General features: G+C 41.1%; 2 protein-coding genes across 2 annotated transcripts; one reads left to right on the top strand and one right to left on the bottom strand.

The window, feature by feature from the left end:
- Positions 1 to 129: 129 nt before the first annotated feature.
- On the top strand, positions 130 to 17856 carry zmp:0000001082 (integrin alpha-D). Its single transcript, XM_047334096.1, has 31 exons — positions 130 to 867; positions 3568 to 3685; positions 3995 to 4086; positions 4226 to 4308; positions 4426 to 4540; positions 4642 to 4772; positions 4873 to 5015; positions 5196 to 5346; positions 6159 to 6294; positions 6389 to 6462; positions 7445 to 7562; positions 7730 to 7872; positions 8442 to 8588; positions 8674 to 8871; positions 10033 to 10163; positions 10455 to 10603; positions 10703 to 10866; positions 11646 to 11762; positions 12290 to 12360; positions 12448 to 12589; positions 13397 to 13492; positions 13643 to 13722; positions 13810 to 13890; positions 14023 to 14098; positions 15209 to 15316; positions 15414 to 15452; positions 15546 to 15671; positions 15754 to 15867; positions 15988 to 16041; positions 16136 to 16246; positions 16376 to 17856. The coding sequence occupies exons 1-31, from the start codon at positions 819 to 821 to the stop codon at positions 16571 to 16573; spliced, it is 3555 nt and encodes a 1184-aa protein (XP_047190052.1). The 5' UTR covers positions 130 to 818; the 3' UTR covers positions 16574 to 17856.
- Positions 17526 to 25439, bottom strand: LOC118313262 (flocculation protein FLO11-like). The gene is made up of 11 exons (XM_035638618.2): positions 24430 to 25439; positions 23812 to 23890; positions 23041 to 23409; positions 22520 to 22630; positions 22320 to 22434; positions 22092 to 22201; positions 21872 to 22005; positions 20004 to 21715; positions 19795 to 19908; positions 19618 to 19697; positions 17526 to 18980 (listed from the first exon to the last, which is right to left on the bottom strand). The coding sequence occupies exons 1-11, from the start codon at positions 24486 to 24488 to the stop codon at positions 18822 to 18824; spliced, it is 3042 nt and encodes a 1013-aa protein (XP_035494511.2). The 5' UTR covers positions 24489 to 25439; the 3' UTR covers positions 17526 to 18821.
- Between the last annotated feature and the right edge of the window lie 76 nt (positions 25440 to 25515).

Below are 25515 nucleotides of genomic sequence, written 5' to 3'. Positions count from 1 at the left end.
ATATACTGTTACATTGCACCATAGCTTTGACTTAGATAAAATACTACTTTCACCACTGAAAGTCAACCAGTATTGCACAAGCTAAATCTTTGTGGTGGCAGTGTTCAGAAAACATACTGGGGCTCTTGCAAGATTCTCACAAGTTTTCATTTTTAACATCGAACATCTTTCTTGTTTGTAGTACCACTTTCATCCTTCCTGTTATCCTGTAAACACGCTGTGAGTAATCACTGAAAGGTTTGCGGTTTTGTTCGGGGCCCAGGGTAAGTTAAAGGAAGACTACAATGATATCCATCCATTATCTATACCGCTTTATCATTAAAGGTTGCAGGGGGACTGGAGCCAATCCCAGCTGACATTGGGCCAGAGGCGGAGGCACACCCTGGACAGGTCGCCAGCACATCGCAGGGCCTACTATGATATAAACAAACATAAATACATACAAATATAATGGAAAATATTCCAGTGAATTTGAAAAAGATTGTTTAGTTTAATCTTCTCTTATAGACTCACATTTTGTGCAGAACCACAAAAATTGTCTGCAGCCCATTTGCTGAAATGACCAGACCTGGGCTGGCTTCATATGACAGCATCCCTTTTATTGTAACATAAGTAAGAAAGGAAGGATTTAGGAGAAAACAAAGAAATGAGGAAGGGTGAAAAAAATATTTTTGCTGAGAACATTGCTGTGAGAGCAGAAGTGCCACAACCACCTGTTACGGAAACGCCCTCATTCAAAAAGCCCACAGGAAGTATTGCACATACATAAGTCTCCAACACCAGCACCATCTTCAGACTTGAGAAGGGCGATGTGAAAGATGCAAGGGCAGCGCCACATTTTCCTGCTCACCTACATGGTGGCTCTTGGTAAGAAAACAACATTTCCTTCATTTATCAGACAGAATATCCTGTAAGGGGAGGGGGGGGGGGGGGGTTACATTTGAGTATTTGTACCTATTTTTCATTTTGTAAAACGAAATTTTAATTCATGTAAAAAAAAAAATTAAGTTGTAAAACCTTATGAATTGAGTTTGTTACTTGAATATTCATTATATTACAAGTTGGATATTCTATTTGCTTGTATTTAGTGTAAAGAAACTGTGTAGAGATGCTCTGGAAATCTACCATCTTGAACCAGGATGAGTGTTTGACTGCAAACTCATGCTAAGCACAATATGAATCGTTCATGCAGCTTCTTGTTCAACAGTCTCCGTGGAGACTGCTCGTTAGAACGAGAAATGGAGCCTACAGAAACTGATAGGGTCTGGGTGACCAGGGAATTTTTATTGTTTGTTTGTTTGAGAGAAACAAGTTAAAAAAAAACTAATTTTGGGGGCCACACAACAGGCTGTAACACTTCATTGGCCTTAATCGCTGAAAGAAATGCATTATGTTGAACATGTTACTAATGTACAAGTCCACTGTACCGTCCACTCTCTGTTTTGGTGTCCACCGCCTTCTAAGGAAAATATCTGTAGCTGCTTAAGGCTCCACTGTAGCATTTAAGGAGCTACGTGAACAATGAAACTTGAGTATAAATGTGTATTAATGAAGTTCATAATCAATGTTAAATTGTAATGAAATAAGCCACTATATGAGAAATTCAAGGTATTGGAAAAAACATCAATGTGCATTTAAGAACATGAAGCTGGATAGATATATAGTGTTGAACAAACATTTTCCACGGATGTACATTACTATAATTTTACATGATATCTGCCTTTTCTTTATTCAAATTGTATATGTTTAGTTGTGCAGAAATAATAGATAGTAAATCCATGTTTTATTAATTATCATTAAGCACAGTGTTGAATGCGTGACAGTGTTTGATGACAAACCCATCTTTAAAATATCATTATTTCTAACAGAAACTGCTGACTCTTTAGTAAATACCATTGTTAATATTGATTTCAAATTAGTTGCTGCCTGATTAGATTAAAGCTAGCAAAACTGAAACAGGTTATTTTCTTTTTTCTTTTTCATTATTCATTATCATGCTCTGTACTATATATATATAGATATATGTAGATATAAAGATATATCTGCCACAACTGCAATTTTGTTATCATCCTGTGCAATATCTATATAAATACACACACACACACACACACACACACACACACACACACACACACACAGACACACACACAGACACACAGACACACAGACACACATAGGGAGGGTTTCACCCCAAGTCCAGCACCCTGAGACTATACACTAAGCAGAGCGAGGGAGGCCGAGGACTGGTGAGCATCGGAGCCACTGTCCGGGATGAAACAACCAAGATCCAGGAATACGTCAGGAAGAGGCTGGAAAAGGCTGGTGTTGTATACTAAGTAGCGATGATGTGAAGATGTATTGAAGAGAAGTCCGCCGACACCGTCTTGATTGTATATAAAGGTTTATTACAAAAAGACCAGCATCGATTCAAGCCCTGCAGAGCTTGGAGAGTGTCCGGCCAAAACGACAACCCTCCCGACTCTTCTTGGGGGTTACATTTATAGGTCCATCGTTGGCTTGAGTAGGAACATCTGGTTTGAATTAAGAAAGGCTATGAAGAGATGCAGAACTCAAAGGGGTCAAAAGTTGAGGTGAGGGGCCAACAGGAAGCCCCTAATTTGGCCCTCCGGTAGATAATGTGATAATGATAATAATAAGATAATGTGAACTACTCACAGTGCATCTATTGACAAAAAGACACTACACTGGACTGAAAGACGTCACAGAAGCAGTAATAATGGCAGCACAAGAGCAGGCACTTACAGTACATGATCAATAGAGGAAGGGGTCTACCACATCAGAGAGGACCCCAAGTGCAGGCTGTGCAGAGATGCTTCTGAAATAGTCCAGCACATGATAGCAGGGTGTAAGATGCAAGCAGGAACAACATACATGGGACGCCATGACCAAGTGGCAGGCATAGTGTACAGGAACATCTGCACTGAATAAGGGCTGGAAGTCCCACGGTCGGAACGGAAGTCACCTGCCAAGGTGTTTGAGAATGACCAAGCTAAGATCCTGTGGGACTCTCAGATCCGGACTGACAAACTGGTGATGGCGAACCAACAAGACGTCCTGTTGATCAACAAACAACAGAAGAAGGCGGCGGTAATAGATGTGGCAATCGACAGCAACATCAGGAAGAAGGAACACGAGAAAATCGAAAAAAAATACCATGGACTGAAAGAGGAGCTAGATTAGATGTGGGGGTAAAGGCAACAGTGGTTCCAGTAGTGATCGGAGCACTGGGGGCCCAGGTCTTTGGTGAGGACCCGAGCTTGAGGAAGACACACCACCCTCTGTGTGAGAGGGGGATTTATATATATATAGATATATATATATCTATATATATATGCTCTTTCTTTTTTTTCACTCCAATCAAAACCACTGCATTCAGTCAAAACCACAACACATTTTAGCCTTCCTTCACAAGCCACATTTTGCTATGTTCTGTAATATTTTCTACCACTTCCCTTGTTCCTTGACTCTTGCTGCTGCTGTGACAAGTGAATTTACCCGGCGTGGGATGAATAAACTCTTATTTGATCTTATCTAATCAAATTGCAGCCATCCCCCTTTCTTTGGCTTTCAACATTGATATGACAAATCCAGATGTCTACACTGGTGAAAAAAAGGACTTCTTTGGATACAAAGTGCTTCAGTTCAAATCTGGTTCGGACAAAGGGTGAGTTTGCCCTTTCAACTCGATGGTTCAGTTGATATTTATTATTGCTATTATTGCCAAAATTACTCGTGAAGTAGATGGAAGATGATTGCATTTTGCATGAGCTGCAGCTCTTGTGAAGAGCAGTGACTGTTTGTGGTCATTCACTTCGAAAGGTACGGCATCCTGAGACTAATGTGTAAAAGATGACTTCACATCCTGCTCTATGGGGAGAGCATTTTCTTTAAGTCAAAGCAGGACAGCTCACATCAGCCTGACGACTTATGTGGTTCAGATGACTGTTTTCATGGTTGTTGACCTCATCCCCAGGATAATCGTCACTGCACCTCTGCAGTTTAATGGATCCGGGGGAGTATGCAAACCTGACAAAAAGCAAAGCGGCCAGTGCTTCAATGCTGAAGGTATACAAACACAGTGTTACGCTGCTAGATATACTACACAATGAATCACTCACGGTTAAGTACAGTTTCCAACAATACAGAAATATGAAACATAATCTGTGTGTATTTTTCTAGTGTTAATTAAATGTTTCTGTTTCAGACATTACTCTGGAGGACAAAATCATACCAGTCAAGCACTTTGGCCTGTCAATAGCTGCAGACTCCACAAGCTCCGAGTTCACTGTGAGAAAATCACAAAGCCATTTAAGTTAGAAGAAAAAAATATATTTTTTCAGTCCTGAGCAAAACAAATCAATATGATTTTGGAAAATTTCTTTTGCCTCTTATGGTCTGTCCTAGGTTTGCAGTCCGAGTGTGGCCCATGAATGTTATCAAAACTCCTATCTAAACAGTGTGTGTTACAAGATAACAGATCATCTTCAGACACACTCCACTTTCAAACCAGCTTTCCAAGGTAATATCTCAATCGCTCATAATTCCTTCTTCTTGTCTTCTTGTTTTTGTCCAATCAAAATATGATTTACAATTATTTTTACTCTACATTCTTTTCCCCAGAATGTACAAAAAAGACAGTGGACCTTGTCTTTCTTTTTGATGGATCAGGCAGTATGAAGGAAGAGGAATTCCAGAAGAATAAAGATTTTATAGAGGATATAATGAATAACCTTAAGAACACATCAATCAAGGTCACTGCTCCACTGCAACATGAAAGTGTTCATAGAATTTTGTCTGTTGAATTATATACACACACACCATTTATTTAGATGCTGTGTATTTCTTATCCAGTGTGCAGCAGTTCAGTTCTCCACAACGCACAGGAGGGTTTTTGACTTCAATGACTATCAAGATGGTAGTGCTCTTCCTAAACTTCGCAAAGAACCCCACATGGGGAATCTCACCAACACACACAGTGCCCTCAAATTTGTGTTGTGAGTACAGTCACATTACAAATCAAGAAATAACATTAACACTCAACAACAAGAACGGACACAGTACCACATTAAGATTATGAACATCTTATTCAAGTAATAAGTGTTAATTCATCCATATCTCTAGATGGAGTTTTGTTTATTATAAGCATTAAAGTGCTATCTTTACATTTGTTTCAGGAAACATATCCTGGAAAACCCAACAGCAGGTGCCTCTCCCGATGCAACTAAAGTTCTGGTAATAATCACAGATGGTGATCCCAGTGATGGAAACAGAGATGGGATCATTGAACAATATGATAAGAAAAGTATCATTCGCTTTGTCATTGGGGTAAGTTCTGATGTGATACGTCTCAAATATATGAATGTAATCCCTGATCCAGTTAAAGGAGATGTTTTATGCTTATATTCAGGTTCATAATTTAAATTTGGGTTATAAATTGAAAAGGTTTGTTACAGGATTTAGTAAACATACGTTTTCATTATACTGTCCATTCCTGCAGCTCCTCTTTTCAGCCTCTAAGGCCCCATTCCCAATAAAGCCCAGTCTGCTCTGATTGGCCATCTGGCTAATGTGATTGGTCAACTGCTTCCAGCGCATGTGGGAAGTTCTCTTGATCTTGCTTTACCTGGCTTTATCCGCTAGGCGTGCCTTATGCCGGACTACTGACAGGGTGTTTTCAGGAGCTTCAGGAGCAGTGTTTTCTGTCTGGAGAGCAGCTCCCTTTACCACAGAATTTGGGTTTTTAACTTTGCAGACCTTTTACATACACAAAAGCTATATAACACACTAGATGAAAAGGAAAAACTGAAAAAAGCATTATATGTCTCCTTTAAAACAATGATATATGGTATATCTCCGTGATATATTCACTGAACTGCTCTGTCATAGCTATGCTGATGATACACAATTATACTTCTCAGAGATAAAACAGTAGCTCTGAAATGTTTTTATCAGCATTTAGCAGAATTTTAACATTTTCTCTTTATTGTATGGAATTGTAATGCTGTATCCTCAGCCTTAAATTGTGAAACTTTTTTACATTCCAGTTTTGAGTCCAATATTAGCGCTATATTGTGTGTTTGTTGTCTTTCCAACATCAGACTTGGTTTTCTAAATTCAAGCCATATTCTGTTTTTCAGGTCAAAGATGCCAAGATGGATAAATTTAAGAACATCGCTTCAGAACCAACAGACAAATATGCCTTCAAAATCGAGAACTACAATGGACTCACAGGAATACTGCAGGAATTTCAAAAAAAGATCTTTAAAATGGAAGGTGATGTTCAATTGTTTTCTTCTCTCTTTGTGCAACAATGCTGTAACACAAATCAAGAAAAATCTTTTTTTAACTACATCTGTCTCATATTCAGGCTCCAAAGTTGATCGAGCAGGAGACTTGACTGATGAAATGTCTCAGAGTGGATTCAGTGCTGTCTACCATAACGTGAGTAACGTCCAAAAGGCATAAATCTTGGCACATTTAAAATCTACACCTTTAACCAGTGTTGGGCAAGTTAATCAGGAAGGGTAATACATTACTTATTACTTATTCAGAAGTGAAACAATGATTGTATGTCATTAGCAGAAGCTTCTCAAACCTCTTATCTACGATATACCAAGCAACGAGCTTCTCCAGATCTCTGTCATCCTCCATCCTTTGTTAAGCTTTTCGGCCCGTAGCCGTATCCAACGTGACCTGCCCACGCGTACACGTCATCATATAGTTATAAGTAATGCAGCGTTACTTGGATCAGTAACTGTAATATAATTACAATTTCAGAAATAGTAATCCCTTACACTACTAGTTACTGGGAAAAATAATTATATTACATTAATATATTACTGAGTAATTAGTTACTGCCAAACACTGCCTTTTACCCACAACTATTGTTGCACAGGTGCATATAAACAGTATCATGTTCATACAAAGTGGGCATAATAGAAGTTTCATAAAATATGAATACACTCAGGTTACGTGGTGCACCAACCCCTTGTTGGTCCACTACGTTCTGTCTCTATGTTCTCTATGATCTGTCATGGCAAATGTGAAGGATCCAGCTGATCATAATCTTGTTGAGGTGTGGCCACACTTTATTTCCCACTTAACAAAAACAGCTGTGTTGAGAGTCTACTGTTTACAATCTTTCTGAGTGGAAAGATGAACATAGAAGATGAACATGTTTCTTGTATTGTATTTAGAACTTCAGCATGGGGGACAACATGATTTCTCCTCATTGGCTCCTCTTTGGTTTTTGAATGTCTGTTCAGCGATTTCGTCTTCTGCTGACTCACTGGAACAACCTGTCCAACTGTCTGACTGCAGCAATTTGGACTGGACAGTTAATCTGTCAACTCCCAACACAACTACAGGTGCTAGTTCCACTCTTCTCTGTGCTCTGACCAGACCTGCATAATTTTGTTAACAGGATACCTTGATCCTGGGTTCAGTGGGATCAAAGAGCTGGCGGGGCTCTCTCCAAGTGATCCACGGAAAAACAGAAATACAAATTGAAGATCCTCTCATGCAGAATGACTCCTACATGGGTAATTTTATATGGCTTGAGATATGCATAAGTAAATTACCATTATCATTGTATTTAAATGATGGTTAAAGAGCTTTTTATTGTAAAGCATTAGGATTGTTAAATATTAACATTTGATTTGAGTGCAAATTTAATAGATCATGTCATATATTATAATCACTGTTGCAGGATATTCTGTATCTGTTGGAAATGCAGATAACGCTCCGCTATACTTCACGGGTGCACCAAGATTTGAGCACACGGGACAGGTTGTATTTTTCAGACATGATGGCGAGAAATGGGCCGTGGCCCAAAGACTTGATGGAGACCAGGTTGGTAACTGTCTCGAGAAGGTATTTTTATAATATGACCTAAACATAATTAATTTTGTGCTTAGCGCCTTTAAATCTAAATCTGCCACTGCACTTTAACAAAAGCCATTTGAGGAAGTGCAAGTCATTTTTAGGACATTTCTAATGAAACGTCTTTGAAGAACAGGAGCAAGTTCACACTTCAGGTTTTACTCTACAAAGTTACTCAGGCAGCTAAATAAAGCAACTCATTGCAACAGGAAGCTGGGCCCTGGTCGAGCAGATTTCTTTGATCAAACCTGTTGAGTTACAATTATTTTTTGCATTTACAATTGCAATATGCTGCAAAGGCACATTATGTCAGCACCTGTAGAGAGGAAACCATGCAAACTTCCTTTTCATGGCATCTAGTTTTGCTTGAAGAAAAAAAGGGAGAAAATGACTGAGTCGTTTGAAGCAGAATAACGGATTATCCTATAATCCCTTTGAATACATGTAGGTTTTTAAAAATAAACTGTTTAAGAGACTGCATGTCTCACTTTAAATTAACTGAATTTAAATCAATCATTTGCATGCACACACATTTTCAGATTGGCTCCTACTTTGGCGCAGAGCTGTGCTCAGTAGATATCGACTCAGACGGTAACACTGACTTCCTGCTGGTGGGAGCTCCTCTGTTTTACCAGCATCAAGAGAAGAGAGAGGGCCTGGTCTACGTCTACACACTGACTGATGAGGTGGGGGCTCTGATGACGCCTCAGGTTCACTGTAAATGCATTTTTGTTGTCTTAATAAATTAACTTGAGTTGTCATTTCCCAAAGACACAACTGAAAACTGGATTGAATGTGACAGCACCAGCCATGGGCAGATTTGGCACCGCCATATCCAGCCTTGCAGATCTGAACGGAGATGGACTCCAGGACATTGCTGTTGGAGCCCCCCTTGAGGATGATGACAGGGGGGCTGTGTACATCTTCCTCGGTCACAGACACACAGGGATAGGCAGCACTTTCAGCCAGGTAGGCCGTGAACACCTGACATATTATATCATTTACCATCCACCAGTAGTGCATCAAGGTATCTCAGTGGGTAAGACACGAAGTTGTCAATGAACCACAACATCCTGCTCAGGAACTTTGTTGCATCTCTCTCTCAATTTTAATGAAATTTTTCAATTCAAAGAGCTTTATTGGCATGAAAGTTTCAACAACTGTGATGCCACAGCATCAAAATAAAATTGAACGAAAAGAAAACAACAAACAGTAACATGAACATTAACACAACATTTATTGATTGATTTGTATAAATGATATATACAGTGTGTGTGTGTGTGTGTGTGTGTGTGTGTGTGTGTGTGTGTGTGTGTTTGTGTGTGTGTGTGTGTGTGTGTGTGTGTGTGTGTGAGGGGTTGTGTGTGTGTGTGTGTGTGTGTGTGTGTGTGTGTGTCTGTGTGTGTGTGTGTCGGTCATTCACTGTCCCTTGGGTTGTGGCATGTAGATACATATTGTACAGCAACATATGCTCTGTCTCCTTCTCTCATGAGTATTTTTAGTTTTTAGACGTCGTTCAGCTCTTTGAAATCTGACGTCACAGAGTTGAACTTGTTAAAATGAAGATTCCTCATTTCATTGACTGTTTTACAATGTAGGACAAAGTGTTAATGTTAGTGTTAGTCTCTCTTTCTCTCTCTCTCTCTGTCTGTCTGTCTGTCTCTCGCTCTCCCTCCCTCATTTCCTGCCATCTGTCTACTATCTGTCAAAATCATAAGGGCTAGGTGTTAAACAGGTATTTGTTTGCCAACACACACAAACAAAGGCTCACACCCTCTGAAGGACATAATTGAACTGAGGAGGATATTATCACCAGTTATATATATATATATATATATATATATAGAGAGAGAGAGAGAGAGAGAGAGAGAGAGAGAGAGAGAGAGATTTTTTTGATTTTTAAAAAACAATGTTTATTAAGATTTACCAGAGAACATCACGGTCCTGTACAAATGAACTGAAAAAAAACACACAACAACAACAACACAAAAAAATAACTGAAAAAACAGAATAAATCAGGTCATAAAAACAGAGTGAAAGATGAGCTCTCCCTCCTTCACTGAACACAGAGAGAGAGAGAGAGAGAGAGAGAGACTCTAATATTTTCAAGTTTCAATTCTGTTATTCCAGAGAATCATGGGACAGGAAGTTGAACCCGGGCTGAGATTCTTTGGACAGGCCATTAATGGGGGCATCGACCTCGGGGAGGACGGACTCCCAGATATTGTGATCGGATCACAGGGCGCCGCTGTGGTTTTGAGGTACGGATACAGTGCGTATTATAAATATGGTTGAGTGTGTACGAATCCGACAACTTGCAAGAAAATAAAGACACCGGTGGCATCCCAACGTTTTCATCCAGTCAGGTGTTGAGGAAGACTGGTATTGCTGTCTGACTGAAGGCACTGAAATTTCAGCCATCTCCTGTACAACCTGGCACAAGAGGCTTCTGCTCTGACATACAGTAGCATACTGGTGTCTTGTGTACCATCTTCTTGTAAAATTCAGAAGTCAAATAATCTCTAATCAATTTGGAACAAATGTCTCACCAGGTCCAGGCCTGTCTTCGATATCATGGCACGGCTCTCTTTTCTACCCGAGGAGATAAGCACTGACTTTGTGGACAAAAAAGATGAACATTCACCCATGGTCAACTTAACAGTCTGCTTCGAAATGCTCGAAAAGACAAAGAGCAAAGGGGGTATGTATACCAGAGCCAGTAAAGGGATTTATGAACAGCGGTTACATACTGCACACCCTATCAATGAGGTCTTTTGATCTTGCTGTTTGTTGTTCACAGGGGCGATGAGCTCAGGACTGAACATCACATACATGCTCAATGTGGACCCAATGAGGCAAGCATACCGAGGTTTCTTCGGAGCTGACAAGAAGGACAGGAATCTTACTTCTACCTACAATCTGAGCGATAACGAAACTTGCTTCATCTACCCAATCTACATGCCAGTATGGAGACTTCGCCCTCACACTCCACCTTTTTAGTATAGTAGTAATGTATATGAGCAGCTGTCTCCTATCTCAATATCTATAAATATCATCGTATATTTATGTCTGTATACCTCAGCTAGTAATGAAGTGGATTTCTTCCATTACCCTTCACAACACACTTCGAATCCAGTTTTGTAATATGTGTCAACTATAATGATGAACCTTTGTTGGTTAATACGGTTAATTATTCATTATTTGGCCGTGGGAGCTAAGGACTCCTCACGCTACAGACTCATCCAAATTGTGTCCAGATTTATTTTCCCCATTCCCCATTTCTCCTCTTAGCCTTACCTTTTCAACTTAAACACAGTCGCCAACTGCTCTTTGCACCATAGCTGTTTCATTCCTATTTCAAACTCGGCTCTTTGTCTCCGATAACGGAATGTTTCCTCAGAGTAAACCTCTCTGCGGCTTTCCCAGGCGGTCAGCGCTTCATGTCCCGTGTATAAACAGGAGGAATGTAGTGAATGTTATTGGCCAGGATTATAGTTTTTGTTATTAATGCTCAAATACTCACCAACCCGCCTCCCCATTTTCTGTCACGTCATCATGAATTTAGCTGATAATACTAGAATCCTGACCCTCAATTCACAAATCAGTAATACTAGCCGCCATAATCCTAGTACACACATTTTGCTGTTGCTTTGTGGAAATTGAGACGTCCCTGCTTTTTTGACTATGGTCTTCATGAAAGTGTCTCCAACAACACGCAGATGACTCTTCTTCTTTTCTCGTAGAAAAATGTGAAGGACACATTATCACCCATCAGCATCAAACTAAACTTTTCCCAAGTCAACAGTGAGAGCTCGAGTGTTGTCCTAGACGCCGACAGTCGCAAGCAGGCTGTTGTTGAGGTATGTACAGTGCAGAGTTTGGATCGCAGCCCGGCACACACACACACACACACACACACACACACACACACACACTCGGATGTGAAACAGAACTATGATGACTAAAGTTTATTTGCCTTTTATAACACTTACTTTCTCAAAGAGGGGATTTACCTTCGACACAAACAGCAAAAGCGAATGGTGAATGCCGTTGATGAAGGCAAAATGTGACATGCAAACAGACGTGCTGCATATGTAATATATGACATATATGAAGCAGCATGTGACCTAAACATCCAATCAACCTCATGCTGAAGACACGAAAAACATCATATCTGTGTTGAGCAATAAGGAGACTTTTAACTTCCTCAAATCAGTAGAGGAGAAACAGAAATGGCATATTTACATCATGTTTCCAGCTTGTTTTTTTTCACTGCACGAAACTGAAAATTTGGTGCCATCAGCTCCTTATCACTTTTCACAATAATGATGATTATTCAAAGCACTGTTGTGTTTTTCTGTCACAAAACTTGTCTATTTTTTTACAGGTTCCCTTTGAAAAGCAATGTGCAAAAAATGACAGCTGCATTGCCGAACTGGTGGTGGATTTCAACTTGGCGTACGTACATTAGCGACAAACACAGCACAGCAACTGCAATTTCAGCATCGCGTGTCCAGGTGTAACAGGTACTCTTGTCTCTCTCAGGACACCAACTTTATTGGTCAGAGAGGATAACTACTTCAACGTGTCCGTAAGACTGTCCAACCATGGCGATGACTCGTACAACACCAGCCTCACAATGTACTACCCGCCAGGCCTCTCCTTCTCCTGGATGACTCTTACAGAGGTGGCGTACACATTTGCATTCTGTATCGTGTCCCAACATTGATCTGCGCTCAGTGTTAAAAAGGAGAAGTCCGTGATTTTACATATCAAAGTCTGTCCATCTTTGTTTTTGGGAGTTATGCTGTGTGTGGCTCCAGAGGGAGCTGTGAGCAATCTGACAAAGTGCCTCAAGTGTCACTTAAGGCTGACGCCAACCGCCAAGTTTGCCCACGGGGTTTTTAGTATTTTTAAGCATTTTTTTTATTCTCGTGTACAAATGAAGTTCCCACATGGGAGATCTTTGAGTTTGAATTTGAATTTGAAAAAGATCTGGGCCTGTGGAGATAGAAAGGAGTGAGTCCACCAGATCTCAGTTCAGTGACACTTGAACTGACATGACCATTTAGTCATTTTTTATATTGGACTTGGCTCCCAATTATTATAAAGTAATGATACTAATAATGAATTATGTTCCAAATAACTTTTGACGTTTATTCAAGGATTTGTCGATTTGTCTCATGTCTATTGCACTGACAGAAACGGAAGAGAGATTTTCTGGAGGATATGAAAGACACACAGGATGTGGGGGTTGTCAGATGGAAAGTTTTTTCATCACATCATTCAACGTTGAGAGTTGAAGCGATTCTAAGCCCCTTTTTTCTTTAAATGTGGCAGAATTTTTTTTTTTAACTTAAACTCACCTACATTATAGCAAAACACAGTCAGGGTCACCACAGCGTTGAATTCAAACTCAAAGCTCTTATTGAAGATGGTCTCGGCTCAACTTGGTTTTGTGCATGTTTTTTTTTTCTTCTTTTGCGTAAAACAGGAGACGAGACCAACGCTGCACAGCTGTCAGGATACAGGAGCGCTTGACAAAACTGTATGTGATGTCAGCCTTCCTGTGTATCGCAGCAGATCTTCTGTGAGTCAAAACTGCACCCAGACATCATCTGGACACATAAGTGAAACGGCATAAATGATGAACTCCGACCGCCCTCGCCTTTGACATTTACAACCTTGGTGACTTCCGTTGTGCAGAAATCTAACGTCACTGTATTTTTTCTCTGTGAAGGCAACATTCAAAACTTCTTTCTACATCTTGACTGAGTATGAGTGGAATGACACAATCTCGATGACCATTACAGGAAGAAGGTAAAGGCCCCCTCATGCAAACGTTAATCACAACCATTACATATTTCACGTCCGGTATTCACAAGATATGCTTTTTTGCATCCTCAGTGACAACTCAAACATCACCAGCAACAATTCCCTGACCAAAATCATCCCAGTACAATTTGAAATTAAAATGGCAGTAACGGTGTAAGTATCACTGCTTACACAAATTAACATTTTGTGAGTGTAGTTTTTATTTAAGTTAAGTTGATGCATTTAGTTTGACACGTCATGTCCCACGGCTAACTGCATATTGTAATCATCTTGTGTTCTCTTCAGGAGAGAAGACACCACCACCTATCTGAACTTCACAGCAGATGATGCTGCACCCAAAAGAGTAGATATTATATATAAGGTAAATCTAAACATTCCAGAAAATGTCTGTCCATGTGTCCTCTGATGTCCTCAACAAACCCTCTACTATTGTCATCCTACTTATAACTACTACTACTTTTTTGTAACATTGCCACGCAGGCACATTTTCAACGGGCAATAACATTGTTACTAGTTAAATGTAAATCAAGGTGATGGGTGATCAATTATGTAGTAATTAAGGACTATTTCATTTCCAGTTTCAAAGCTTTTATTGGGAGGTTTCTGGGCCACTTGGGAGGCAGCTGACCCCACATTAGTGTTGCCAACCTGGGGACTAATTATTCAAAAAAGTCTCAAAGCAGTAGCATGTTCCATCAACCAATCATCAGCCAGACAATCAATTCACACCTCTTCAGTTTCACAGTTGTTACAACAGCCCATATATGTTTGTGTCTTTCAACTTAGAGGAAGGTTTAACTTCATATTGATGAACAACGTGACAAATAATAGCCAATGATAAGGCTAGTTAAAATAAGTTATGTTGAGCTTGACTGACGTATATGTAATAAGCACGACACGATGTAGACACTTCTAGAGACTTTTCTGACTGGCTTTATCTCTACCTTGGAAATAGTTGCATTACCAGGTTCACAATCTTATTATAAAATGGTGAATGTGTTTGCAAAAAGTTGCCTAGGTACACATCCAGCTGACACAGAGCTACATCGGTGTTCGTTTAGAGTCGTGTTTCAATCTGCCTGATAACATTTTAGCCCAGTGTTACGTTACCACTCCTTTTTGCTCTGTTTTGGTCCTCACCAACTCCAGGGTGAATCATTTAAATCTTTAATTACTTAAGTCTTGACTTTTTTCACAAGCTATTCACTAACTTTGGGACTCTGCTGTTTGGCGGAGGCCATGTAATGTACAGCATGAAAACCTAACACATGCTTTGCACATGCTTTTTATGGGGATTTGTATTGAACTGAACAAGTCCTGTGGACGGAGCCAGGTGAGCTGAGCTGTTCCCCCACAGACACGCGAGTGGCTTCCTCTCATTCGACTCTTGGCAAGAAAAGGGACTGAGCATATTTCTCAAAATGTTGAACTGATCTTTTGAAACGGACCAACTGTCTCTCACCATTCACAGATAGATAATCCTGGTTTGAGGGGATTTCCCGTCAACGTGTCCCTGTTCTTCCCAACCAAGCTGGAACATAACTTTGAAATGAAGGACTATCAAGTCACTGTCCCGCAGGTAATGTGGTAACCGCCACAACACTTCTAACTTATACTGCTGCTGTGCATAGAATTGCAAACTCCTAATGCCTACCAATTACTTTCTCTCTTTTAAGAACAAAACGCAATGCAGCGTGGCTGACTTCAAATCCGAAGTGAGCAAAACGTATTCAGTATCAAAATATTCCCACTGAACGTGTCGTGAAAGTACAAATCTCTTACACAAATGAACTGCTGCTGTGTTACAGCACTGCCCGCCAGGAGAACACTGCAAAACCATAGCGTGTGACACTTTCATCCTGGACAAAGCGTCAGCCACTGAGTTTATGTTGTCAGGACTGGTACAATTCAAGGATCTCAAAAAGCAGGCAGAGGTACGTGGGAACAACACACAGGGAGAGAATACACATCACACACAGTGAATACATATTTCATTGACGTACGCTTACTTTGCAGAGTATTGCCTTTCTGAAACGATACACCGGAGACAGCAGGGAGGTTAAATTCAAGAGCTTCATACGTGTCAAGTATGACAGGCGGCGATACGTGCTGGAGTCTCGTAAACAAGAGGTATGCTGAGGCTTGACCGCAGCGATGCCACTCCAACGATGCTGATTTTAACGCTTTCCAGTGTACCCAGTTCCTCATGTTCATGGAACCACAGAATAAATATGTGGTTGTTTCTCGCAGGAAAAGTCTCACGGAAGTGGCTCATGGAAAGAACACGAGCCAACCAAGAAATGGGTACATTCAGTCTTCACAACTGCCCAAACTATGAGAAAATGTTTCGATGCTCATTCTTTAAGCTGGAAACATGTTCTGCTTCTCCTGCCAACAGACTGAAGTCCGGGTGGAGTCCATAATTCTCCCGAATCGACTGCTGATCATTTTAACCGGAGTGGGGGTGGGACTGTTGCTTCTCATCATAATCACACTCATCATGTTTAAGGTGAGAGAGGATTTCCTGTTCAACCTTCATATTACGGAGCTGACGTCCGGATGTGAGTAACTGAATTCAAAATGATTGGTTGTGGCATTTGGTCTAATGATTTTTTCTTCTTCTTGTGTCCGTCACAAGCTTGGTTGCTTCAAGAGAAAGCATTATTATCAAGAAGAGGAAAACACTGAGCCCACCTCTGCCCCCACAAACGGGATAAACAGCCAGTCAGAGACTGAAGGCAAATCTGACCAGCCATCAGAGGAAAAATCGCTTCTCGATGATGGTGAGACGAATGGCAGTGACCCAGCCGCTGATACAAAGGAAGGACTGGAGTAAAACACATCAACTGCCATCAAAGTGGGCTGGCACATGGCTGAATTGTAAAGCAGGCAGCGTGCACCTCATAATTAGTGAGCAAAATCACTAAAGGGACAGTTCATCATTTTGGCAAATAGGCTTATTTGCTTCCTTGCTGAGTTACATAAGAAGATAGATTCAATATGAAGCTAGAGCAAGGAGATGGTTGGTTTGGCTTAGCATAAAGATTTGGACACATGAGTGGAGTGCTGGTCCGGCTCCGTTTAGAAGTTCAGAAAATCTGTTCAATTACATATTTATCAATATAGTCTAGGACCAGATTTCACAATTTCGCCTCAAAGGGTTTTATGAAACTGTGCAACAATGTGACACAGAAATGCTTTAGATGATGTTGATGATGATGTGTACAGAACAGACTCACAGTATGGACAAACAGGATGGTCAAATTAAAGATTGTAAACATATATGAAGAATACGATTCGGGAGGATGTTGAGCGTCTTCCAGGTGCCGCCAACAGACAGGACACGGGCCGCACGATCTCCCTTCCACCACGAAGACCTGGACGACACATCATTCACACACCATCAGCTCCCAGCTCCTCTGAAGCTCACTGATTCAAGTTACACCTTCTTTTTTTTGTGTGTGACAAAAATGGACAGCTTGCCAGACGCTGCGTAAAATATGGAAAAAAATTCCCAAGAGAGAAAAAAAACGACATGGTTCATTGTAGCACATCACAGGCAGCAACTGTGGAGTTGATAAAATTGCCATCCAAATGTTTTGCATGTGTCATTGTATGTTGTGTTGAATAATGTCTTTACTTATTTGTCCAGAGAATAGCTTTTGAGTTGATAAAGTTGCCATCCAAATGTTTTGCATGTGTCATTGTATGTTGTGTTGAATAATGTCTTTACTTATTTGTCCAGAGAATAGCTTTTGAGTTGATAAAGTTGCCATCCAAATGTTTCGCATGTGTCATTGCATGTTGTGTTGAATAATGTCTTTACTTATTTGTCCAGAGAATAGCTTTTGAGTTGATAAAGTTGCCATCCAAATGTTTTGCATGTGTCATTGTATGTTGTGTTGAATAATGTCTTTACTTATTTGTCCAGAGAATAGCTTTTGAGTTGATAAAGTTGCCATCCAAATGTTTCGCATGTGTCATTGCATGTTGTGTTGAATAATGTCTTTACTTATGTCCAGAGAATAGCTTTTCCCAACATTTTCTCACATACTGTACGTGTAAGGTTGACATTTTATTAAAATTATGCCATCAACTGAATCTACAATTTCCACTTTACATGATGTCTTTTTGAAGAGTATTTCTTTCAGCTGTAGCTATATTGAATCCTGTCCCTAAAAAAAATGTGTTCAGTTTATTTTAAGTGACAAAATAATATGTATCTAATTTCTCTCTCATCTATACAAAGCTTCACTGTGCACAGAGATGTTGTCGTAAAAACAAAACTTCACCAAAATGACTTATAAATGCAGGGAAGCCTTTAAGTTGTCAACATTGAACAGATCTGAAAATGTTTGTGGGGTTTGCTTAAATCTCCCATCAGGTAAATATCTGTGGGAAATATGTAATACATAAAGTGCACAAGGAGCACAAACGGACCAGGGGAACCCTTCAGAGACAAGACCCAGACCAACTCACCTTCAGCACCTTTGGACATGGGAACGTGGTCAGCAAGAGGCCGAGCGGTCACACTGCTGTCTGCACTGTCAGCTTTTGCATCTTTCTAAATGTACCAACAGACTCACTACTTACATATTCATGTCAGGAAATCCTTTAAATCAGCATGTTTCATACACGTACACACATCTTACATATATATGCACAGCATACAAAGATTTAACCTCTGTACTTTGCAAAATTAGACAAGGCATAAAAATGAAGAAAAAAAAAACCTTCAAAGAAGTGAGAACTGGACATCATTGTTTGATGCAATGACATGATTCAATCACAGTTTTTGATTTTCATAACTAAAATGTTCTGATAAAATGTCATCACAAAGGTGATAAAGATCAGAGCCTTGAACTTTGATTCACACAAATTTCAGTCAAAAGAGCTAAATATCTTAACCAAGATTGTTAGTGAGGTAAAACTAAAGAAAACTCAGACGTTAATGTCCGCTGTTGAAAGTGCCTTAAGTTTTTTTATGTCCTTGAGCGGCGTGGCCGCTACCTCCCCATTAACCTACGTTCCTTCCTTTCAGGTGTTCTTCAGTCTGGGTTGGGCGTGATGCTATGTCGGTTGCATCACCGGTATGAACGGCAAGTTGTGCGCGCCGGAGGTTCAGTCCCAGCCGGAGCGCTGAGGTTCGACCCGACTGTTGCCTCCAGAGAGCTAACAGAGGTCTGAGCCGAGGGCTGGTGGTCTGTGCTGTTGTCAGTCGACTGTTGGTGGGAATGTTGAGTCTGAGGAGCAGAGGATTCAAACAGTAACAGGATACAGAAGTTATCACCTGGCACACACTGAAGGAGGGAAGGCAGAACAAAAAAAAACCTCTCACTATAAAGCTCGTCAGTCTCATGTGGCCAATGGAAATCCTAAGAATCACTCTTCTCTTCCCTCTTTTCCATCCACCTCTCCCCTCTCCCCCATTTCTGAGACATTTTTTTCCAATCCATGTTTTTTTTTTCATGTTCAAGGGCTGCTCATTGTGGGAACTGTTAGGTTTCTCTGTGATATCACTCACTATGTAAAGTGCCTTAAGATAATGTTATGTGATTTGGCGCTACAAAAAATAAAACTGGAAAAATTGAACGCCAATAGCATCAAAAGTGTGTGTGCACATGACGAGGCCGGCAGGATCTTGCCTCTTTGCGTCTGTCTGAGATAGATAAAAAAATATAGAGACCCTTAAATTAAGCTTATAAGGCAGACTAACACACACGCGTGTATATATACTTGTACCTATACATATGTTTACATACATATAATAATAATATAACGATACGTTTATTTGTATACTGAGAATTTAGTGTTTCATGTCATTCTGTGTCTCGTGGCTACAAAAAGTTGCCCAGTCCACTCTCACAGAGAGATGATTACCTTTTTCTTCTGTCTTCCTTTCTTTTTACTCTTCCGTTGTTGCTTAGCGGAGATGCAGCTCTGGTCCTGCTGTTCACTTTCTGAAATGCAATTAAAGAAACAGGACTAACTGCTCAGTTCCTTCAGGATGAGGACATGAATATGAACGTCTTTCTCTGGGATGAATAGAAGGCACACCTGGAGGGACGCTGATGTGAATACTGTCCCGTTGCTCTGCGTCCTGCACGAACGGGTCCAGACACAGAAAGAGAGTCTTCAGAACTGAATTCGCAGAGGCTGCCACTGCAGATCCTGTGACATGGACAAATCATTAACAACACGTTTCAGCAGCACAGATCTCTGCGTGTCACTCACTATTATTCATAAGAAATGATGCAAGTCCTTACGTTTCGGCGATGAGATGTCTGGCAGCTGTCGGTGAGCCTGGGTTGTGGATGGATCTGCACCGTCGCAACAGGGAGTTGGACTGGAAGACATCTCGCTGAGAGAATCAGACGCAATGCCACGGACGGGATTCTCCTGCTGCTTTGCAGGTTGATTTACAGCCTCAGATAAATCATCTTCATTTTCAGTTTTAGGACTAGGGGAGTGTTTCGAAAACGTTGGCCTGCGAGAAATTCGTTTCATGTCAGTTTCGTCCAGGTGTGGCAGAGTCGTCTCTGAAATGGAAGCTCTTTGTTTAGAGTCTGATGAACGAGATGGGTCCTCAGCAGGCTGGTCTTGAGAACAGGAGGCGGTGCGGGAATAATCTGGCTGAGACTGCATGCATGGTGGAGGAGCAGCGCCAAGAGGGGCAGCGAAAAGACCGAGGAAGGACGTGGCCGAGGCCTTGTCTGGTTCAACCGCAGTTTGAACATGTAAACCTTTACTCTGTGTGGACTGTGGAGCAGGACAGGAAGCTTGAATGAAGCCTCGAGCACAAGCAGGGGTTAGAGAGCCTGGAGTGGGCTTCAGGCTGTCAGCAATGGGGCTTGCAAAAAGGTTACAAAATGATCTTTTCTGAGTTTTACTACATCCAACTGACAAATCATCACAACGTGTCACTCTGCTGCTGCACTCTGCTGCGGTTTCAGTCGAATAGTGTCGCTGTGAGCCAGGTATGAGGGCCGATTGTGATTTTTTGGAGGACTGATGGGTCTCGGTGGGTTGTTTTGCTGTGAAACGACGAATGACAGAAGAGTTTCTAGAATCACTTGTCTTAGCAGAGCTAGTGAAAGATTCGGCAGGAACCCCAGCTGGACCTTTAAACTCTGAGTAACCTAGAGAGGCACATAAAGTCTTTACTGAGGCTTGTGAATCAGGCGTCTGACCGGAGAGACGTGGCCTCAACGGTGTAGGAGTGAATGTCTGGATTCTGTGCTTAGTGGCTGCAAAAGGGAGAACACCGTTAAAGTTCACAAGCAGGTGAGTGCTCTCTTGCAGATCTCCTTTTCTTTTGGAGGACACCGACGTCTCTGCCACTGCAGCGGGAGATTGCAACGACTCCAACTTGCCTTCACGGTAAGCTCTTTGAGCAGGGGTAACATCGGGACGAGTCTTTGACATAGGATTAGTGTGCACCTTGAGGGATGGCAGGCTCCTGAACATTCTTTCCTGCGGTTTATTAGTTTCAATTCTGTTACTGGGAGAATACGGGACCTTCTCTGCTTCTGAGCTCCTCAGAGGATCGGTGAGCTCTTCGCAGTCACTTTTTGGAGTATAGAATACAGATTGTACAGACAGATGGGTGGATAAGTAACCTAAGGCAGAACTGGCCACCGATTTACGAGACCTGACGGTATTGTCAGCGCCGACGGAGTAAGGAGCTTTGCTTTGCTCTGCAGTGGAAGTCGGAGGACCAGAGAGAGGCAGAGAGTCCATACTTGTACCGGGAGTTGAGAAGAAACTTGGGAACGGTTTGAAGAGCTGAGGTCCAAGCACTGCTTCGACTGAATAACAAACTGGCTCCTCGCGATTAAGGCCAGTTGAAAGAGGGCTGAGAAGCTGGGCACTGTCTGATGCTTCTGGTGGGACAGTGGTCTCCGTGATTCCACACAGCTCTTCAGTCTTGCATAACAAGGCTTCCTGCTCAGCGTTTGTCCCTCCACTGTTGTAAAAGCTAGGCCAGAAAAATACAAAGTATCAGTCGACGGTTAATCCCACATGCTCCAACTGGTATGGGTGATTAATTACTAGGTGAATTCCAATGAAAGCATTACTTTGATATTCTTTACACAGAGACGGGTGTGAGTATGTACATTATGTATGTGCATACCTGAGTTGTTGAATTGGCACATCAGTTCTATTTTCCTCCATAACTTCAGACTCATCTGGTGTCGCTGGTTGCCCTGGCGACACCTGCTGGGCTTTTTTTGAAAGTTCGTACAAGTCATTCTCTCGTTTTAATGCCTGCAGTGAGAAGCAATGGCACTATTGTCAGCACACAGCAATGCACGGCGGTGTAAAATATTCAACAGAAAATTCTGCGTCCGCACCTCGTCCAACAGTCGGCCAGTGGTCTCATTGAGTGGCTCATGTGAGAACCTGCAATCTTCTCCCTGAGAACAATTTCCTTTTCTATGGAAGAACTTGCAGGGAAAGGACTGTGCGGTTTAGTAAAGGGAAATATCAGATGTTCAAAAGCCTCCAAGTTTCTAACAATTATCGGCACAAGTTTATGACAGGAAGACTGTACAAATGATTGCAGTTGAACCAAAGGATATTGTGCATGTATGGGCAGCTCTCCCCTTTTGAGCAGAATCCTTGGACGTAAAATTTGCAAACCTCTTTCACGAGATCGTTGTAACCCTGAATGTGCTTCAGTTGGCACTCGTCGCCCTGAGAAAAGGAAATAAAAGCAATGTTAGGGCAGTGTCGTCCCGACAACAAGAAATGTTTCCATGCAACAAGTAACGTAACCTGCCTTGATGCACCGTCCCCAAAGGAAATGTCGACAAAGTAACTGTCCGTCCACTAGCAAAGTATTCTGCTCTTTGAACTCTTGTGTCATCGATCTTGGGGTTTTCGCGTGGAACTAAGTGGAAAGAGGAGCGTGACCATTAGATTCACAAAGAAATACATTTCTTTAATTACATTTTCATTAATACATCTTAAAACATCTTTTCCCCCCATATCTGAAGTCTGTGTGCAAATTATTTTTTTGTTTGTTAGAAAATCATGTCTGCTTCGTCACTTCGCTGGACGATATGATTTAATAGCTCAGGAAATAAATTCTAGATTACATACAGGTTTCACTGCACAACATCAAGGCAAAAATTTAATTTAAACTCATGAGCAGACTTGTGTTTACATATTATTTTTTTTAAAGAAACTGACCGACAGGGAATGTTGAGGGGAGATGGGGTGACATGCAGCAGGTGTCCTTTCATTTGAACGCCAACAGATCACGCGGTGATGATGATGATATCAAAAGGCATGTCTTACCTGCCTGTCATATCCATGTTTACGGTCTCCTCCACCTCTCCTTGAAGTTGGTCTGGTCTGATAGCAGCCATCTCTGTTGCTACCTCTTCCTCTATAATAAGGTCGATGCAGACTTTCCTGGCCCTCCACCATTTTTTTCTGCTGCTGTTGCTTGTACACATTACGGTTATTTCTGCCTCTGTAGTTCTTTTTTTTGTGATGCATGTAATTGTTATCAATGTTATCACTGTGTTTATGCATCTCTTCTTTGGTGAAGCCAGTGCTCGCGTGTTCAATGTTTGGCATACGATAGCACATGGATGTGGAATCATCATGTGTAAAAGGATTGGTGTGCTGAGATCTGCTTGTCCGGGCTTCATAACGATGTTTCTGTGGAGAGAAGATTGTAACAGATGTTGTAAAATTAAATATTGTTTGGTTTATCATAACATTTTAGTCCATAAATACAAATTCATGTTGTGCAGACAAGCAGCACAAAGCCCAAACACCTTCATTTTAATCACACTTATATGTTTCACCAAGAACAATAACAGTTATGATGTTTCACTCATAATGAAATCATTTTAAGAGAGGTCATTTTAAATAACATAGTGGTGCTTGCAATATTTGGTCTAATACACTTATATCTAATCACAGACCTCTAAATAAATATTTACCTAATTTTTCCTGCATATGAACTAACACATAAGCAAACGTCTCCAGAAATGACTTTATGAAAGGACATGTTTTTCCTTCGATATTTGTGATTTGTGACGTCAAGGTTGGACCCACCTTGTTGTCAGGGCCTGTCTGCTCACACGGAGGTTTCCTCTTTCTGCCGTTGCCTCTTTTGCCAACATCACTCTGGTTCCTGTGGATCAACATGAACACGCAGACAAAAAAAACATTAGCAGCCCCGTCTGACTCACCCAAAGCCGCAGACCAATTCAATTCAATTTCAATTTCAATTTTATTTGTATAGCGCCAAATCACAACATACATTGTCTCGGGGCGCTTTACATAGTCAGGTCAATATTACAATATTACAGAGAAAACCCAACAGTTCCTACAATGAGCAAGCACTTGGCGACTGTGGAGAGAAAAAAACTTCCTTTTAACAGGAAGAAATCTCTGACAGAACCGGACTCAGTTGTGGGCGGAACAATTGCCTCGACCGGTTGGGGGGAGGAGAAAAATGGGGGAGAGGGGAGAGGTGTGCAGAAAGAGGGGGAGAGTAGAGAAGGAAGGGGGCAGCTGTACAACCGCCGCTTTAATCTCTACCATACTGATACTAACAATTACAAAAATAATTCTGACACTTATAGATGCAATTATGTTGTTGTCGTCGTTGTTATTATTATTATTATTAATAATAATAATAATAATGCCAAGTCAAGTGTCACGAAGTACCTGTGTGTGGCGTCTCCGTCGACAGCTGACAGACTCGTGAACAGGTTGGCGAAAGACATTTTAATTCCCTCGTCGAGTTGTCTGTCGCTCCGTGTGGAAAGAGCCGCACAAGTTTAAAAAAACTAACAAAAAAAACGAACACGTTCGCGTTGAGCTAACCACCGCTGTCTTGCGCACATAAAACTTCATATGAAGGCGCCGCCTGCCTGTCAGTCTGCCTGTTTTTTTTCTGTGAAGGCCACAGTAGTCGAGTTTATCTTACGATGCACATGTTCACCCGGCTTCATACATCACTGCATCGTTTTTTCTCCTCTTCCGTGTTGTGAACAAACGTCGCCTTCTTCTCCTTCTTCTTCTCGCTTGGGTTTCACGGCACTACTGCCCCCCTCTGGTTGCATCTGTACATTACAAATTATCAAATCTACTTCCTCTCCCCTCCACCGTGTCCAGTGGAGGCTGGTCAATAGAGGGCGCTAGGGCGCCGCCCCCTCTGTCCCACATGAAGAAGAATCAATATCTCTTCATTGAATAAAAAGTATTTAAAAATTACTTTTATATATATTTTTTATCACGGTCCACGGTGAATCCTGGTCTCTGTAGTCCTATACTCAGACGCCCTAATTTTTTTTACAGAGGTTGCTAGATGGGGCCACTGAAAGTCTCAGGGTGGCATAACCCCACACAAAGCCATATCTGAATTTCAGGAATTCTATTATGCCGTTTTTGTATATTGTGGAGTTTTGGATTTAAAGTTTGGAGAGTTGGATTTTGTTATTTTTCCCCTTACCTTTATTTGGGATTCCACTCCTTCAAACCCGTGACACTTAGGCTTAACGATACTATTTAACTATTATGAAAAAATATATTTTATGGATTTAAATGAATAATACCTAATGTAAAATATATTTTACCAAATGTAAAATATCAGATTAAAGCAGAATTTACTATAATTCTGTTGCTCTTCTATATATTGAATAAAATAATTAAGTGCACCTACAGCTGCTGGGCTGGCTGCATTTGTTTTTATTTATTATTTTTTACTTAGACCTAACTATACTATTTAACTATTATAATAATATACTTAAA

Source organism: Scophthalmus maximus, chromosome 8, assembly GCF_022379125.1.
Source record: "Scophthalmus maximus strain ysfricsl-2021 chromosome 8, ASM2237912v1, whole genome shotgun sequence".
NCBI lineage: Eukaryota > Metazoa > Chordata > Actinopteri > Pleuronectiformes > Scophthalmidae > Scophthalmus > Scophthalmus maximus.
Note: the sequence above shows the minus strand (reverse complement) of the source record. Positions and strands in the feature narration are given on the sequence as shown.